At 30.4% G+C, this 17784-nt stretch overlaps 1 protein-coding gene across 2 annotated transcripts in view; it reads right to left on the reverse strand.

The window, feature by feature from the left end:
* The window catches only part of LOC119609676, a 35838-nt gene extending 18285 nt beyond the window's left edge, over positions 1 to 17553 (reverse strand). Inside the window, exons 1-2 of one of the 2 annotated variants that reach the window (XM_037964558.1) lie at positions 15922 to 17553; positions 13110 to 15858 (exon numbers count right to left, since the gene is read on the reverse strand). In XM_037964558.1, coding sequence (XP_037820486.1) covers positions 13110 to 15858; positions 15922 to 17209 — 4037 coding nt within the window. In that variant the 5' untranslated portion in view covers positions 17210 to 17553. Of the gene's footprint in view, positions 1 to 13109 lie in introns of both variants that reach the window. The other variant, XM_037964551.1, reaches the window with a different exon arrangement.
* Positions 17554 to 17784: the final 231 nt, after the last annotated feature.

Raw genomic sequence — 17784 nt, forward strand, 5'->3', positions numbered from 1 at the left:
TAAACCAATATCACTTGTAAATCAATTTTCATTCATAAAGTCAACACGAAATATTCAAATTTTTATTCCTCTGGGACATCTTTCTGTGTTTGATCGATCTTTTGTGAAAAGAATCCATCATACTTGGAGCTTACTACCCAACCATCTCAAACAATTTTCTTATTCTTCTCATACTTATAAGAAGAAACTCTTAGATTTTTTTAATGAAAATCAGTAGCATGATTAGACATTGTTTTTAACCTACATCTACCTTTGGTTATAGGATTATTATTATTATTATTTCTTGATATTTAATTTTTGACAATACATACATATATGGCTGGGGAGCCAAATCGACTTTTCTAGTATAGTTATCTGTCTCGTTCATGGTTATTTGTCACGGGCTTGTACAATAAATTTTTACTACAATATTTGTTCTACAAGCTCTGATAAATTCTTATGAATATGACAGTATATATATACCTATATATATATATATATCTAATGATTACTGTATCTTATTTTGTATTTATATAAAATTAATTAATCTGATACATAGTTATTAATCTTACAATACATATTTTATTGGCCATGAAGGCTTTCTTTGTATTGATATTAATAAATAAATAAAAAATAAATAAATAAAATAAAAACCCTGTACGACCAACATGTCCAACTTTGACCCCCTCTAAGTCCTTCATCTAAGTTCTTAATCGGTAGAGAAAAATTTTGTCTGACCTACTACCCAATAGTACTAATCTTAGTGCAAATTTCGTCAAAATCTATTTTTTGAGTTGGGTCACTTGACAAGAAATTCTCCATATATAGATACTATTTACAACAACGCAACAACAATATTTTAAATAAATGTATATATAACGCTGTACTAGATGAAAATTTAAAAATATAAATTTACAAAAATGTAAAAAAGTGAAAACAAGAAAATGTACTTGGAATATCTCAGAAACACGAAATAACCAAAATAAGAAGCAGTTTCACTAAAAAACGAGTTTTTTGTTGATTTTAGGGAAATATTTTTTGTTGATACTGATGTACACAATTTTTGGCCGTGTATATTTTGGGTCGTCCCGCAGCGGGGATGCAATAGCCGTGGGATGGTGTAATTAATTTTTTTTTATGCAATAATAATAATAATAATAACAATAATATTGTTAAGATATTTCGAAACTCCTTCATGGATTTTGTGATAATCTATAATCAGCTGTTTTACCTAGTTTACAATAAACTTTTGTTGTTTGCTCACGCTCTCTATTAAAAAGAACGATTAAGAGAGATTATATAAAAATTTATCTTTCAGAGTTGTTTTCGATTATTTAATTTTGTTTTAAAAGCCCGTGGAGGTAAATAAACGTCATGATTTTATATAATACCACAGGACAACGGAGGAAACATATAAGTACATATTGATAAATAAACGAAAATCAATATAAAGTGTCTGGCGGCACACTTATATTAAAACGTGTTTATTGATGTTAGAATATAATAGATGAAAGAAAATGTAATTTTTATAACAACGATAATTTTGATTTTATTTAGTTTTTTTGTCTCTCCTGTAAAACTTTGAAAGGTTTTGTTACGTCTTTTTACATTTCAGGTGACGATATGCATGATTAGAGGATAAAAAGGCCCACTGAAGTTTTAAAACTATGTATGCAAATAATCAGGGTTCAGAAATATTCATGTATGAACACTTAAATTGATACATTCAATATAAATACACAAGCATGAAATTTGCAGTTTTCTCATCAAACACATTAATATTTGTATACATGTGAGAGTTATTATTGATGAATTTTCTGAAGGAGGGATTGTATGGGTCACATAAGGTCCGATCAATACAAATATCGGCATAAATGAGTTCGCTATAATCTTAATGATACTGCCGATTATTTAAATATTACGGATTTATTTGACCCTATGCAATGACTTCAATTCCATAATTCTCCATTTACTATTAATATCATGATGAAATTCATCATAAATAACTTTTATACTTCCACCAAATGAAGATCGGCCCCCATATAAAGCATCTTTCAGAAAATCAGTTTTTGAACAATTTTGTTTTAAGATAAAGATCAATAACGTTATCAATTGCTAATAGATTTTAAAAAGTAAAAGTTGCGTTTTACTCATAAACATAGTTTTCTAATGCATTAATATATGGTACGGTTCCTATATAAAAAAGTTTATAAAAACGTCTCAAAACTTGCAAAGCGGTGCAAATCAAAAATATATTTGTTAATGAAATGCACACATATTTCTCCAAATTACTTAAACATCTTATACATACATATAAAGGCCTTAGCTTCTAAATCCGTTAAAATCAATTGAGAATTAACTAAGTTACTGACTTATAAGTGCTTAAAGGTACGAAAACCCGAAAACCCACTACGCCATCTTTCGATTTGTAGCCATCGGTGAAGATCTTATACGATCCATCATGGAAAATATTTTTAAAAAGCTTCTTTCATGGCTTGAGAATGCAATAATCATTGGTTAAGATAAAGTGGCCTGACTGAGTCTCATCATGACAAAAAGAGGCTTTGATGGAGTGGTACGAAGGGCCCCTGTTATCAATAGAGCTGATGCGCGAATTATTCAAATATTTTCCGGTGGAGGTCTATTCTTAAGATTTCCACCAGACAAGTGCACCATACAACGCCCATATTGCTCTTCTGCATGAATGCTTATGGAAAAAAACTTAAAACTTAAAATAGAAATTTGTAACCCTAATTGGCCTATAGACGAAATATGCACCAAGATTAGTACTATTGGATATTAGGCCAGACACAAATTTTCTGCGCGATCGGTCCAGAACTGCCAGACTTAGAGGGGGTCAAAGTTGGACATTTTAGTCATACAGGGTTTTATTGAAATTAGTGCAATTTTTCACTTATTGGTCATAGGAAAAAATGTCCAAAGGAGCTCAGATAGGTATTTTTTTCATTGTTTTCAATTTTTTTTTTTTTTGTTTTAATTTTTTTAAATAATGTTTTTGATAGATATCCCACTCGCTTCCCATTATGGGACTATAAAGTCGTCAAAGGAAATTGTTTAAGCTTTGTTTTGAGCAAAGAAAGGCCCATTAAAAAAAAAAATAAAATAAAAAATATAGATTTAAATTTTTTTTTTTTGGAAACAATGAAAAAATACCTATCTGAGCTCCTTTGGACAATTTTTGCTAGGACCTATAGGTGAAAAGTTAGTCTGGCCTACTATCCAAGACATCGATTTTAAAAGTTGCGTCACTTGACATGAAAATTAATTTTAAAAGACGAAACAAATGATTATTAATAGAAAGAAATAAATAGAAAGAAATTCGGCTCTGCCGAATCTTATACCATTCACATTAGTGTGTGCTTTTATTAATACTTAAAAAATTTAAAAAATTCCATTCCTGATTTTGGCAATAACAAAACAATAGCGGTTTTCACTCTTGGCAGTAAAGTACACTATATATATATATATATATATCCATTTTGTCCAAGATTTTGCGTTAAAAAAAATAAAGCTTTTAAAGTTTTATGAGACGTAGATCTCTTTTTTATTAAAACCAAAAATATTACCTCGTAGAAGGTTAAAAGGTTTTTTATTTTAAAGATAAATTGCACGTATTGCAATTGATGTCGTAGACAACATCAATATCTTATTTGTCACTCGATATTATTATTTTATACCTTTTTGGAAAGATCATTTTCTTTAGAAGATAAGATTTGGTCGAAATTTTAAGAAACAATAATTTTAATGGTTCATTTTTTGAAGAATTTACAAACAAAATTCTATTATTTACCCAATTTTACACTTTTCAATCGATTTCCGGCACAGGTTCCTGTTATCCAATTTGGGTCATATTTTGCACCAGTTAGGCACTAATGAACAAAATAAATCCCATCTGAGCAAAATCGATATTTTTGGACACATTTAATGGATATAGACCTTAAAAAGGGAAAACCAAAATAAAAAATTGATATAGACCATAAAACCTTCTATATCTTTTGACTCTCAATGGGTTAATAATTCATATAATATTGTACATCATTTGAAAGGACTTTCCACGAACTTTCATAAATAAACCAAATAAACATATAAACCAAACTTTCAAGTGTACTTTACTGCCAAGAGTGAAAACCGCTATTGTTTTGTTATTGCCAAAATCAGGAATGGATTTTTTTAAATTTTTTAAGTATTAATAAAAGCACACACTAATGTGAATGGTATAAGATTCGGCAGAGCCGAATTTCTTTCTATTCATTTCTTTCTATTAATAATCATTTGTTTCGTCTTTTAAAATTAATTTTCATGTCAAGTGACGCAACTTTTAAAATCGATGTCTTGGATAGTAGGCCAGACTAACTTTTCACCTATAGGTCCTAGCAAAAATTGTCCAAAGGAGCTCAGATAGGTATTTTTTCATTGTTTCCAAAAAAAAAAAAAAAATTTAAATCTATATTTTTTATTTTATTTTTTTTTTTAAATGGGCCTTTCTTTGCTCAAAACAAAGCTTAAACAATTTCCTTTGACGACTTTATAGTCCCATAATGGGAAGCGAGTGGGATATCTATCAAAAACATTATTAAAAAAAATTAAAACAAAAAAAAATTGAAAACAATGAAAAAATACCTATCTGAGCTCCTTTGGACATTTTTTCCTATGACCAATAAGTGAAAAATTGCACTAATTTCAATAAAACCCTGTATGACTAAAATGTCCAACTTTGACCCCCTCTAAGTCTGGCAGTTCTGGACCGATCGCGCAGAAAATTTGTGTCTGGCCTAATATCCAATAGTACTAATCTTGGTGCATATTTCGTCTATAGGCCAATTAGGGTTACAAATTTCTATTTTAAGTTTTAAGTTTTTTTCCATAAGCATTCATGCAGAAGAGCAATAGGGGCGTTGTATGGTGCACTTGTCTGGTGGAAATCTTAAGAATAGACCTCCACCGGAAAATATTTGAATAATTCGCGCATCAGCTCTATTGATAACAGGGGCCCTTCGTACCACTCCATCAAAGCCTCTTTTTGTCATGATGAGACTCAGTCAAGCCACTTTATCTTAATCAATGATTATTGCATTCTCAAGCCATGAAAGAAGCTTTTTAAAAATATTTTCCATGATGGATCGTATAAGATCTTCACCGATGGCTACAAATCGAAAGATGGCGTAGTGGGTTTTCCGGTTTTCGTACCTTTAAGCACTTATAAGTCAGTAACTTAGTTGATTCTCAATTGATTTTAACGGATTTAGAAGCTAAGGCCTTTATATGTATGTATAAGATGTTTAAGTAATTTGGAGAAATATGTGTGCATTTCATTAACAAATATATTTTTGATTTGCACCGCTTTGCAAGTTTTGAGACGTTTTTATAAACTTTTTTATATAGGAACCGTACCATATATTAATGCATTAGAAAACTATGTTTATGAGTAAAACGCAACTTTTACTTTTTAAAATCTATTAGCAATTGATAACGTTATTGATCTTTATCTTAAAACAAAATTGTTCAAAAACTGATTTTCTGAAAGATGCTTTATATGGGGGCCGATCTTCATTTGGTGGAAAGATTTATCATTCTATAAGTTATTTATGATGAATTTCATCATGATATTAATAGTAAATGGAGAATTATGGAATTGAAGTCATTGCATAGGGTCAAATAAATCCGTAATATTTAAATAATCGGCAGTATCATTATGATTATAGCGAACTCATTTATGCCGATATTTGTATTGATCGGACCTTATGTGACCCTAGTCCCCATACAATCCCTCCTTCAGAAAATTCATCAATAATAACTCTCACATGTATACAAATATTAATGTGTTTGATGAGAAAACTGCAAATTTCATTCTTGTGTATTTATATTGAATGTATCAATTTAAGTGTTCGTACATGAATATTTCTGAACCCTGATTATTTGCATACATAGTTTTAAAACTTCAGTGGGCCTTTTTATCCTCTAATCATGCATATCGTCACCTGAAATGTAAAAAGACGTAACAAAACCTTTCAAAGTTTTACAGGAGAGACAAAAAAACTAAATAAAATCAAAATTATCGTTGTTATAAAAATTACATTTTCTTTCATCTATTATATTCTAACATCAATAAACACGTTTTAATATAAGTGTGCCGCCAGACACTTTATATTGATTTTCGTTTATTTATCAATATGTACTTATATGTTTCCTCCGTTGTCCTGTGGTATTATATAAAATCATGACGTTTATTTACCTCCACGGGCTTTTAAAACAAAATTAAATAATCGAAAACAACTCTGAAAGATAAATTTTTATATAATCTCTCTTAATCGTTCTTTTTAATAGAGAGCGTGAGCAAACAACAAAAGTTTATTGTAAACTAGGTAAAACAGCTGATTATAGATTATCAAATATATATATATATATATATATATATATATATATATATATATATATATATATATATATATATATATATATATATATATATATATATATATATATATGTAAGATACGTAAATATATTTCGTGAGCAAAAATGAAGTCATAAAAAACTCGGTTGTTTTAACGCGCACACATACGCAAATTTCTTTTTGTATTTTATCGGCATTTTTACTTTTTGATATTTTGTTCAGTTTAATTTGTCCTTTAGTTTATTTTTTGGAAATTTTAATTTCTTTTTTTAAATTAAAGTTATTTTTTATTGCATTAAGTTACTGTTTTTATATTTTCTTTTTTGCTTCATTTGTTCTCGATTTACATCTGTAAAATATAAAAACAAAATACATATACGTCTAATTCACCCTACGTTCGCACAGTGGAAAATATATGACATTTTCATATCAAAAATCAACTTCCTTGTTTCTCTATCAAAATCGACTTTTTGATTGATTATGATGCACCGTAAAAAAATACATGTTCCTGCTAAATTTTACAGTCCTACAATTAAAATCAACGTCCCTATCAAAGAAAATCTAAAACGTTATGTTCTAAAATTACCTTAAAATTCATGAAAATTTTAAAAATCTTTTGAATTTTTAACTTCAAAACTGTGAAATGTTATAAGTTGGCATCAAATAAAACAAAAATGGCACTTTTAGCGAATCCTTGTAATTTAGAGATTATTTTAACAGTTTTAGAATTTTTTCAAAGAAAAATTATAATTTCCGAAAATCTTTATGAAGAAGCCTTATGCCTTCCATGTAGTGTTTATAATAAACCGATTTTTGGAAAAACCGGGTTTTCGGTTAACCGAAAATTGACTATTTCTAGAAAACCGGTTTGTCGGTTAACCGAGTATAAAAAACGGGTTAAACCGGTTAACCGAAATGTTTGGAAATCTTTTAAATATGTATTATGTATTATATACACAGAAAAAAATAATTCATATTTGGAATGAATTTTGAAATAAATTGAATGAATCGAACATGACTTTTTTTTCCCAAACCATTTTCATTCAGAATATTAAAAGTTCATAAAATGTATGAATTTGTACATGAAAGATTTTTTTGTTTTTTTGTTCATTTTCTTTGATTTTCATCAAAAATGCAATAAATAAATAACCGTTACCTATTAATATCTTCCATTTTTTAGAAAATAATCACATATTAGCGTATTTTTATGATAAATAAATAAAAATGTTGGAAAACAAAATATGAAATAAAAGAACATCAGCATATAGCTAAACATCCATTCTTCAGAAAATGCTGCATGTTACGCGCATATTTCATTGTTTTCAATCTAAAAATCATAAAGAAATAAAAAATTTTCCAAAGAAAATTTCAAACATTTTTTAACAAATAGAAAAATATAAAGAAAATTTTTAATATTTTAAGTCAAGGCTTCTAGATTATGTTTAAAAATATAAAAATGAAAAAAATTCATACAATTTAGGAACTTATTCTTAAATATTATTAACTTTAGTCAATGAAAGCAGTTCATAATATTTATGCTGAAACTTTTTTCTGTGTATATGTATTATGATATTTTCATTTTCCGAAATATTATGAATTACTTAATAAGATATTTGTACTTTTTGGTATAGATATGTACATTAACATATCATAAGAAAACAAACTTATACAGATCTGAAGATATTATTGATTCGTTAGGTATATTGCCATAGGAGGGATAAATTGACCTTTGAATATATAATGCATCTACATCGATAAAAAATTGTATGCCCATGACTATCAAGTATAAAAAGTGTTCAGGCTCGCGACGATTCATCGGGAACGGAAGCAGACGACGACTGTCTCGACATAGACATTGAGCCCCTGCTTGAATTGTTATTCTAATTTCCTGTCAATCAACTTAAGCGCCATTACAGTTTGTGAAAAACCTCAGAAGCATAAATTCTCGGACAGCGACAACAGCCCTTATGTTCCGATATATAAAGTCCGTTTTGAGAACGTTTGAGAAACTTCTCGATTTTTATTATACTCACGCAGAAAACAATTAAATGCATCCTGCATTTTATCGTCAAAAAACCTATGAAATTTACATAATCGTTTCATTGATAGAATGTGGTTTATTTTTGACATACAAATATCGGATTTTTACAGCTTCTAAAGATAAGATTAGATGGAGTTCAAAGTTGTCAAAAATGAACAACATCCCTCCAATGACACGCTAATGTAAAATTCATAGGTTTTTCACCTGAATTTGAAGCACTTCGGGTTACTAGTTGTGATGAAAATTCTACATCTTTTCCACACTTTTTTTGCTGGGATTTTATATACATAATATGTGTTTAACATTTCTTAACATTTCACCGCAAAAAAAGTGTGGAAAAAGATGTAGAATTTTCATCACAACTAGTAACCCGAAGTGCTTCAAATTCGGGTGTAAAACCTATGAATTTTACATTAGCGTGTCATTGGAGGGATGTTGTTCATTTTTGGCAACTTTGAACTACATCTAATCTTATTTTTAGAAACAGTAAAAATCCAATATTTGGATGTCAAAAATAAAACACATTCTCTTAATGACACGCTTATGTAAATTTCACTACTCTTTCACCAAATCTTGATGTACTTCAAATATATTATTGTAATGACTTTTCCACATCTCTTTCCTCACTTTTAACTGGGGTTTCATTTGTAAGGAAATATTTGGTTTATAAAAGTGAAAAATATGTAATCGCATTTTAAGATGTGATTAAGATGTAGTTTGTAAAGTATGACATCAATTATTTTTTGCTGGGTTGTTTAACAATCTTAGGTCAGTTTTCATATGCATAAACGGAAAGTAATGATTAGAATTATCTATTCTAAATTTTTAAAAATCACAATAAAAAATCAAAGAAAACGTATAATTTTGTACTAAAAATTTAATTTTTTTGAAACCGGTTAACCGAGACTTAAAAACCGGATAACCCGGTTAACCGAAAACCAATGTTTTAAAAAGACCGGTTTGCAAAAAACCGAAATATGCAATAAAACCGGGTTTTCGGTTAACCGGTTTATGAAAACTATTTCTGTCTATTTGACCAACAAAAACCGATTTGAATTTAGATGAAAATGTTAAAACTTACTATTTTTAATGTAACTTACGCCCTTTTGGGTTACAGAAAAAACAAATTCTGAAGTGCGTAAGTTTCATATCTCGTAAGTAAAACAAATAATAATTTGTCAATAAGAAATAAGCTTAACTTGGGAAAATGTTGACTTTTTTCCGTCTTATTAATGAGTTTCATCAAATTCGTGCAGTGGGTATCCTTTTTACAGTGAGTTAAAGTCAAATTTGTGTAGTTTTGTTCAATGGATATGCAACTTTTAAAATTGTTAAAATTTGTTGAAATTGGTCTGTTATTTCACCTATACCTAGGGTTGCCAGCCTGACTGGACTTGGCTGGATTGTCCAGCTTTTTTGATGCTTGTCCAGTTTCAAGCTAAAATTTAATTTGTCCAGCTAAATAGAATTTTTTTAGTATGTTATCTTTGTCAAATCATGTTAGCCAACACTGTTTGTACATTTGTTATAAAACTATGTAAGTTATGATTTCCCTCTTCTATCATCACTGACAACATATCTCAACACTTGAACAGCTGATGTCGTAATAAATATTATTGCGAGCGATAGTCAATTTCTTTACGTACAGCTTACGTACTTATGATTTTTAAAATTTAAAACTTCAAAAATGGCGCTTTTTCACATCTTTTGCTCTTAAAAACTAAGTTAACGAAGTGATCGGGGAAAACTAAAAATATATTCGTACGCTATGGACTATTACAAAGCGGAATTGGTATATGAAAACCCCTGCATTTTTTTTGGTGTATCAGTGTGAAATTATTTACACAGAACCAAAATTAACATTTTCTCAGTATTTTTTATGTCCAGCTTTTTTTGTTTTGTCCAGCTTTTTAAAACCCAATGTCCAGCTTTTTGCGAATCGGAATCTGGCAATCCTACCTATACCCCATATAAGCGGCCCTTGCGAATGTGCCTTTAGAGCTCATAATTATGTAAATATATTTTTATCCATACAAAAATTGGCATAACTGAGTTTTATTTAAGTTTAAATAATATTGGTAATTCTCGAAATGATCGGTATAACATTGGCCATGGTCCCCATACAAAGTACGTTTCTAAAAAATTATTAAATATTTAAAATTCACATAAAATACCAGTATCGCTTTGAAAATGTAAAACTATATACATATGTATAAATATAAATTTATTTGCCAAATTTCATGAGGATGCGACTATATGTGAAAATCAATAATCGGTCAACGATACACCTATATTTCGGTCAACAAGAGGCAATATATATGAAAATTACTCAATCGTCAGTAAAATACATAAAAATATGTAGGAATTAAAGTAAAATTCGACGTTACATTATAAATACACACATTTTTACATGTAATGCATAAAATCTTCATAAAATTCAATTACATTTGCATTTTTCGCAAAAAAAGTGTTTTTTGTAAAAAAAATATTTTAGGTTAATTTAGATTTTTTTAGTTTTTTTTTCGTTAATCGCAGATAATCGCAGCTGAATTTCACATATATTGTTTATAATATATGATGCTATATAACATTCAAAGGATTTCCCTGGGCACTCCTGGGCACTTAGTTAAAAAAACTTTTCAAAGTTGAAATTTAATGTAGAAAAATTCCGCATTTTTAAGTGCTTAAAATATGCAACGGAAAAGATATACATAATTAAAATTTAGAAAATGTCAATTAATTTTGCATATATTTTTTGAAAAATATATAAAAGATACTTAGACATTAATTAAAAGTATAAAAAAAATTACTTTGTCTATATTGGGGCCAATCTTTAGGTGAAAGATTAGCGATTAAATTAAAATTAATCCTCGAAGGATGTTTTAGAGTACTCAATTAGTTAATTTTGTTTGCTAGTTTAAGCGCCCAATGGAGGTGGTTTAAACTCGAGCAACAAATGTAAAAGTGTAAACAGCTGATGCAAAAAATTTAATAAAATGTTTATAAAAATAAACTTTAAAATGTTTGATTTATTTATTAATATAAATAATGGAGACTTCAAAATACAAATCTCAGTTTTACGGAAATAGACATTTTTATCAAAAATGCCAACTTTGTAAAAACCATTTTCGATACGGAGATCAATAAATTTTCCACTGTGGGTCTGTCTGTTTAGCTATTATCACTATTGTCAATTGACATTTAAAACTAATTATAATATTTTTTGCCGTGAATTAGTTGTGATTTTTAATTTCCCTACATTTTATTAATTTTTTGAATACTAAACATGTCGGTTACGTCACTCAATGAATTTATTAGAGCTCTTGTTTAATGATTTATATGAGGAAATTCATAACGTTTTTACCTTAGAGATACAGGACGAGGAAATAAGACGATTGTGGGAGGATGTTAGGAATCAAAACATTCTTACGACGATACTTTCACTAAAATGTCGTGTATCTTGTGTCCTAAACAGTCTCATTTTCTGCGAAATTGTTTAAAGTTTAAAAATCTTTCAATTTCTACAAATATAATTGCTGTTCTAATTGCCTTTCGAGGACACATAATGTCAGCAATTGTAAAGTTAATAGTAATTGTTTTATTTGCAATAATAGGCATAATTCTATGCTTCATATTCAACATACAGAAATACCTACTGCTTCTGCTGCGGTTCTACGACCCACTAACACTTGTCAAACCGTCAAGTATTTCATACCCATCATAATCAGTCCATACTCTTAGGGACAGCGTCTGTTAATATATTTCATAATAACAAAAAGTATCAGGTACGTGCTTTGTTATTGTTGTTGTAACAGTTCGACTGTGGCCGATAGTTCTTTCTTGGGGAAAAAACTTTCGGTTGATACAGCTGTAGCTGGGTTGACAATCTTTGGACGAGTATGACTAGGGTCGTTCCGGAGCGAAGATCCAATTGTTCGAATGTTGAAATGTCTGGTGTTAATAATAGTGAATCAATAGTTTCAAGAAATGTCTGTTCTTTGAAAATCGGATCTAACTTCGATACTTCCGTGGAATTAAATATGAATGCGTTTGTTTTACCAGAAATATCGACAAATTTATCTTCCGTTAACGCCGACATTAAAAAATTATTGCCAAATCTTCATTTGTCGGATTTTAATCCCTTTGATAGCCGGCCTATTGATATACTTATTGACGCTGATTTATATCCTAGGATTATTTTACCGGAAATAGAACAAAACATATTAGTATCGTTATTAGCACAAAATACGATTTTTGGCTGGATTCTGACAGGTCCAGTTAATCCTAATTTATTCAATTCAGTTATTAACTTTCCGGAATATTCAACTTGGTCGAATAGGAACTAAAATACTAATATCGCTAAACTTATTTAATTATCACTAAAAAACTCAATGAAATATATTTCCAAATATCAAATTTCTACTGCTTCCAAAAATAAGATTAGAAATTGAATTGTCGAATTGAACAACATCCCTCCAATTACACACTAATCTAAAATTCAAAGGTTTTTCACAAAAATTGGAAGTATGTTCAAATTATAGGTACATATAATCCAGTCCTAACATAATTTTTTTAAATGGTCGGTGGGTCAAACCAATAATATACTGACGAACTGATGTTGGTGGAGGGAATTAAAATCTTTCAAATTACCAATATTATAAAAAAATTATTATTACCTTCCAAAAAGTGGATGCCATAGCGGTATATTTGTGTCGGTTGTTAGTCCAGAAGCATCATTATTCACGTTATTATTTTCGGGTGCTATACTATCGACAAAGGGTTTAGCCTTTTGTTTTCCGAATTCACTGCTTGCTTCAATATTGAGATTTGTTACACTGCAAGGTCTTGCAGATGGAGGCACAGTACTCAAATCATTCAAAGCGTTTCCTTTACCCTCCATATTTCTGTCACTGACTTTACACTCTGCAGAGTTTCTTTTCATTTCATTGGCATTTTTTTGAAAATCCGACGATAAATTCTGCACGTATACTGTTGATGAGTTTGGCAATGGAGCCATACTATGTTCTGGATCCAAGAGATTAGACAATGATTTACATGTAAGTCTTGGCTTATTGACTGTATTTTGCCTGTGGTTATTCGAATATTGCTTTGATTCGGTGGAGTGACGACCTGCGACTGAACTCCTTAAATTATATGACTTTTCTGCGACTGAAATGCTGTTGCTACTACAATTATTTGTTAGATTTTTACATACAGTAGGTGATGGGTTTGTCTGTTTGTTATTTGGTAGAATTACTTTTTGCTTCTTTTGTTCAATAAGATTAGATAAAGACTCAATGTTAGAGTTGGTTTTGTCTAAAGATGATACTGAGTTAATCGCAGCTAAAGGAGCCGTAAGTTGTGATGAGTCTGCTTTAAGCTGATTTAACTGAAGTACACTTTGCATCTGATGCTGAACAATTTTTTGGAATAATGATAACTCATCATTAGTTGCGATCTGCTCTTGAAAGCTTTGCAAACCTGAATTTGAAGCAGATTGAGTAGATATTTTATTACTATTCATAGCAGCATTTTTATAAACATCCTCTATATTAGTTAAACCATTTAAATGAGAATTAAAAAATGGTACTAGGTTCGCACATTTCTCTTGCAATACAATTGGATTTTTAAGAGATTTTACAATATCCTGGGAAATTTGTCCGAAGTACGGTAACCAAAGCATCTGATTTAGCACCGCCATTGTGGCAGAATTCAACTCTGAAGACAAAGACGTACTCTGTTGCGAACATTTAGCATTTTCTTTTCTAGTTTCAGATATAGATTCTGATGATATTCCAGTGGTGTCCGTTGTTATACTATCTATCGATTGTTTTAACGGAAGTTCAATATGTTGCCTTGATAATTGTGATTGTAGCTCGTTTACATGATTATTTAACTGCACAGCTATTTGCTCTTCGGACAATTGTTGATTTACATCCGTCTCCATGATTTTAGAACTTGTCGTTTTTTCCGCTTCAACTTCATTTTTTAAAATTGCCTCTAACTGAGCCATCGAAATAACGAGAATATTAGGATTTTGTATAATTTCTGGATAGGCAAAAGCTTCAGGCAATCTCAGTTCAGGTCTTGTGGTAATTAAAAGTGGAATTTCTCTAGCAGGCGATGCTAAAACAGCGCTGAGTCTGTCTTTCGGAACCAATATTGGATCGGGAACTTTCCACTGGGTGTTTCGTATTAGCAAACGTAACTGTGTTAATGGATCGGGATCTTTGTCTATCATAGTCATTTTCCCTGTATTTATTGGTACTACTTTGTTTTTATTTAGTCTTAAACGTTTTTTCAATGGTTCTTGTTCACCATCGTCATCATCTTCGATAACAACTGTCTCAATGAAGTCGTTCGTCTGTCCCGCTTGTTTAGAGGTGTATATGGATTTCATATTTGATATATCATGATGTCTCTGCTTTCCAAGGTCTATTGGATCCCTTTGATGTTGGGTAGAGAGTGCATTTAATTTCATAAACTGTTCCAATATGAGATTTTTAAGTGTTTCTGATGAGGCTGACAAAGAAGGCGTACCTTCTCGTTGTGGCGATTTTATAACATCGGAACTGGATGTAACTGCACACTGGCTACGTGATTCGGAAGGAGGGCAAACTTCTTCTCGTTTTTTGTAGCTAAGATCTTTAGGCGAATCTTCTATAACATTTACTGACCGCACCTTACTATTGTTTACGTCCATAATTTCCAAAATGGGTTCAATATTTTCACATGTTAATGGTCTTTGAGGTGACTCAGACGTTTCTACTACCGAAGTCGTTGAATGCAATGTTATATGTGGTTCTGTCATTACGGTATGTGACTGTTTGTCAAATGCTTCCATATATGTATTAGACTGGAAGAGTTCTCCATTCAAGCCTTCAATCTCTCCAGCTTCATTAAACGAAAGACATTTTGGTGGATCACTAACATCCGCTATAAGCTGAACAACCATTTCATTTGTACCTTCCAAAGTTTTCTGGTGCATTTGGTCCATAGAAGCTTTTGTTATTATTTCATTTGCTTGTATTAAATTATTTTCGCAGCTAGTCTTTACTAGCGTATCTATTAGTTCGGCGTCGCTATTTGCATTGTCATCGCAGTGTTGAAGAAGGTCGGCATCGTCAAGAAGATCTTTAAGATTCTTGGTTTTGTCCTCCAAACTTTCAGGGTTCTCTTCAACTATTTGTGATTTCATTGAATCAGCGTTCACTTTGGCTATATCAATTGGCAAATCATCATTGTTTGTGTTATGTTGAGTTTTTGAAGTGTCTTGAATGATTTTATTTTCAATTGATTTAACATGGTATTCTGAAATGGAAACTTCATTATTTGGCAAAAACAAGCCAGTTTTTGGACATAAGTGAAAGGAAAATTCTTCCTCCGATTCTTTTTGATATGTAGATTCTAGCTCCGATGTCACCTCTGTCGCAAAAATAATGTTTGTTAATAATGTTGCTTTAGTTTCGAATGTTTCAATATTCTTACCAAAATCTTTATCATTGATATTTTCAATAAAATCTGGTGTAGACAAACTTTTTTCAGACTCATTGTAAATTTCAGGTTCAGATCTGATGGCATTTGTATTACTGCATATTAGTCCATTGCGTTCATCTGAAGAATTTGTTTTCAATGATGTATTCAGTGGAGTTGGTTTAGACTCGGAATTTACAAAAATATTTTGTATGGCAGTGACGTTAGCTTTTGACTTTTTAGAGCTCTTCTCAGAATGTGTTTTTTTCTTAAGTTTTTTAGATTTTTTATTTTTGATCTTTTTTTCGACATCTTTAGTTGCCAACGGATTGTAAACCGTATGCAATACATTTATTTTAGCGTCAATCTGATTGGCTGCATTTTCAGGCAATGTTTTTTGTCCCGCATAATTCTCAACCACCAAAGTTTCATTGCATTCAGTTTGACTACTGATGATGATATTGTTGTTTGTTTCGTGATTGTGATTTTCTCTTTTTACTTTCATCAATGGTGTTGGATAAAACTTTAATACTTTTGATGATGTCGGATCAGATCGTGGAATGGCCCGCCATCCGTTTGATGTCTTAGTTATGCGTATGCGATTTCTTTTGTCGTAGTCCTCACAGCGAACTTCAACAATACGTGTGTCATCTTGTTTCACCCATAAAAATATAGGATTTACTCTAGCAACTATTCGTTTTTCATTGTCTAGTATGCATGGTTGCGATTCTGCTGTCGAAATTTTTATAGGTTTGACATTAATCGATTTCTTTGAATAAGACTTATTTTCAGTTATACACGCTGCTGTTTTAATTTTTTCTGATTTTAACTTTTTGTCCTCATTGTTAACATTCAATTTATTGGCATTGCGCTTTAAAACGGGAACTACAGGAGGCACTGTGACACTGACACTTAAGTCGGTGCCGTTTAAATAGCATCTTGGTTCATTTTTTATATCCCGCAGAAGACCTTTCGTTTTAATAGGATCTTCTACTTTTAGGTGTCCAAACTTTGGTTTTGTTTGTTTTTTATTTGCTCCTCTCGTTCTACGTCTGGAATTGGTTTCTTCAAACACTAAAAATATATCGCGCGCAACTCTCCGTCGTTCAGACTTCCTATGAACCACTTCTTCCGTAACAGCCTCTTTTGCTGTATCCGCCACCAACACCTCTTTTTTGAGGCACTTCTCTTTTTTGATATCATCTTTTGGTGTTTTTGTTGTTGTATTTTTTTTGGAAACATTACAAGATTTCACGTTGACATTACCATTTTTCGCTTTTGATTTGGCAGTACTTCTCGGCATATTGCAAAAGCAACTTTATTGCTTACACTAATTTTAAAGCTATTGTCATCTTCAATTTAGGATGTCTATAATTTCGTGTTTTCGTTTGCTCAATGTGAAAATAAATTCCAATTAGATAGAATTAGTTCTTATTTCAAATTGCAACCGCACACAAGAAAAATCAAAAACTTGGAAACTTTATTATTATCCTTATTATATTTTTAGTTAGATTTCAGTTTTAAGAAACATAATCCAATTGCAAAATCGATTCAATTTTGTATATATCATAGTAACTCGTAATATTCAAAACGGGCGTATAGGAATTTCACTCAGACGAATCGTTGTTTTTCAATCACTAGCAAGCTGCCAGATTTGACGATTTATCGTCATTTTGACGATTCTTCGTTTCCAAAATAGCAAAGTGACGATTTGACGATTTTTTCCTTGAAACTGACGATTTTTGAAAAATTAAAAAAATTAAAGATTTTATAATTTTTTATTTTACAGTGAAAAAAGGAAATTAATATTAAACTTGGAATTCAGTAAAAATAGAATTTTTATTATAATGAAAACTAGAAATTAAATTCTAGTAGAGC

This window comes from Lucilia sericata, unplaced genomic scaffold (genome assembly GCF_015586225.1).
Source record: "Lucilia sericata isolate MDLA Ls3-8-SP2 unplaced genomic scaffold, ASM1558622v1 Contig000024F_arrow, whole genome shotgun sequence".
NCBI classification, from domain to species: Eukaryota; Metazoa; Arthropoda; class Insecta; order Diptera; family Calliphoridae; genus Lucilia; species Lucilia sericata.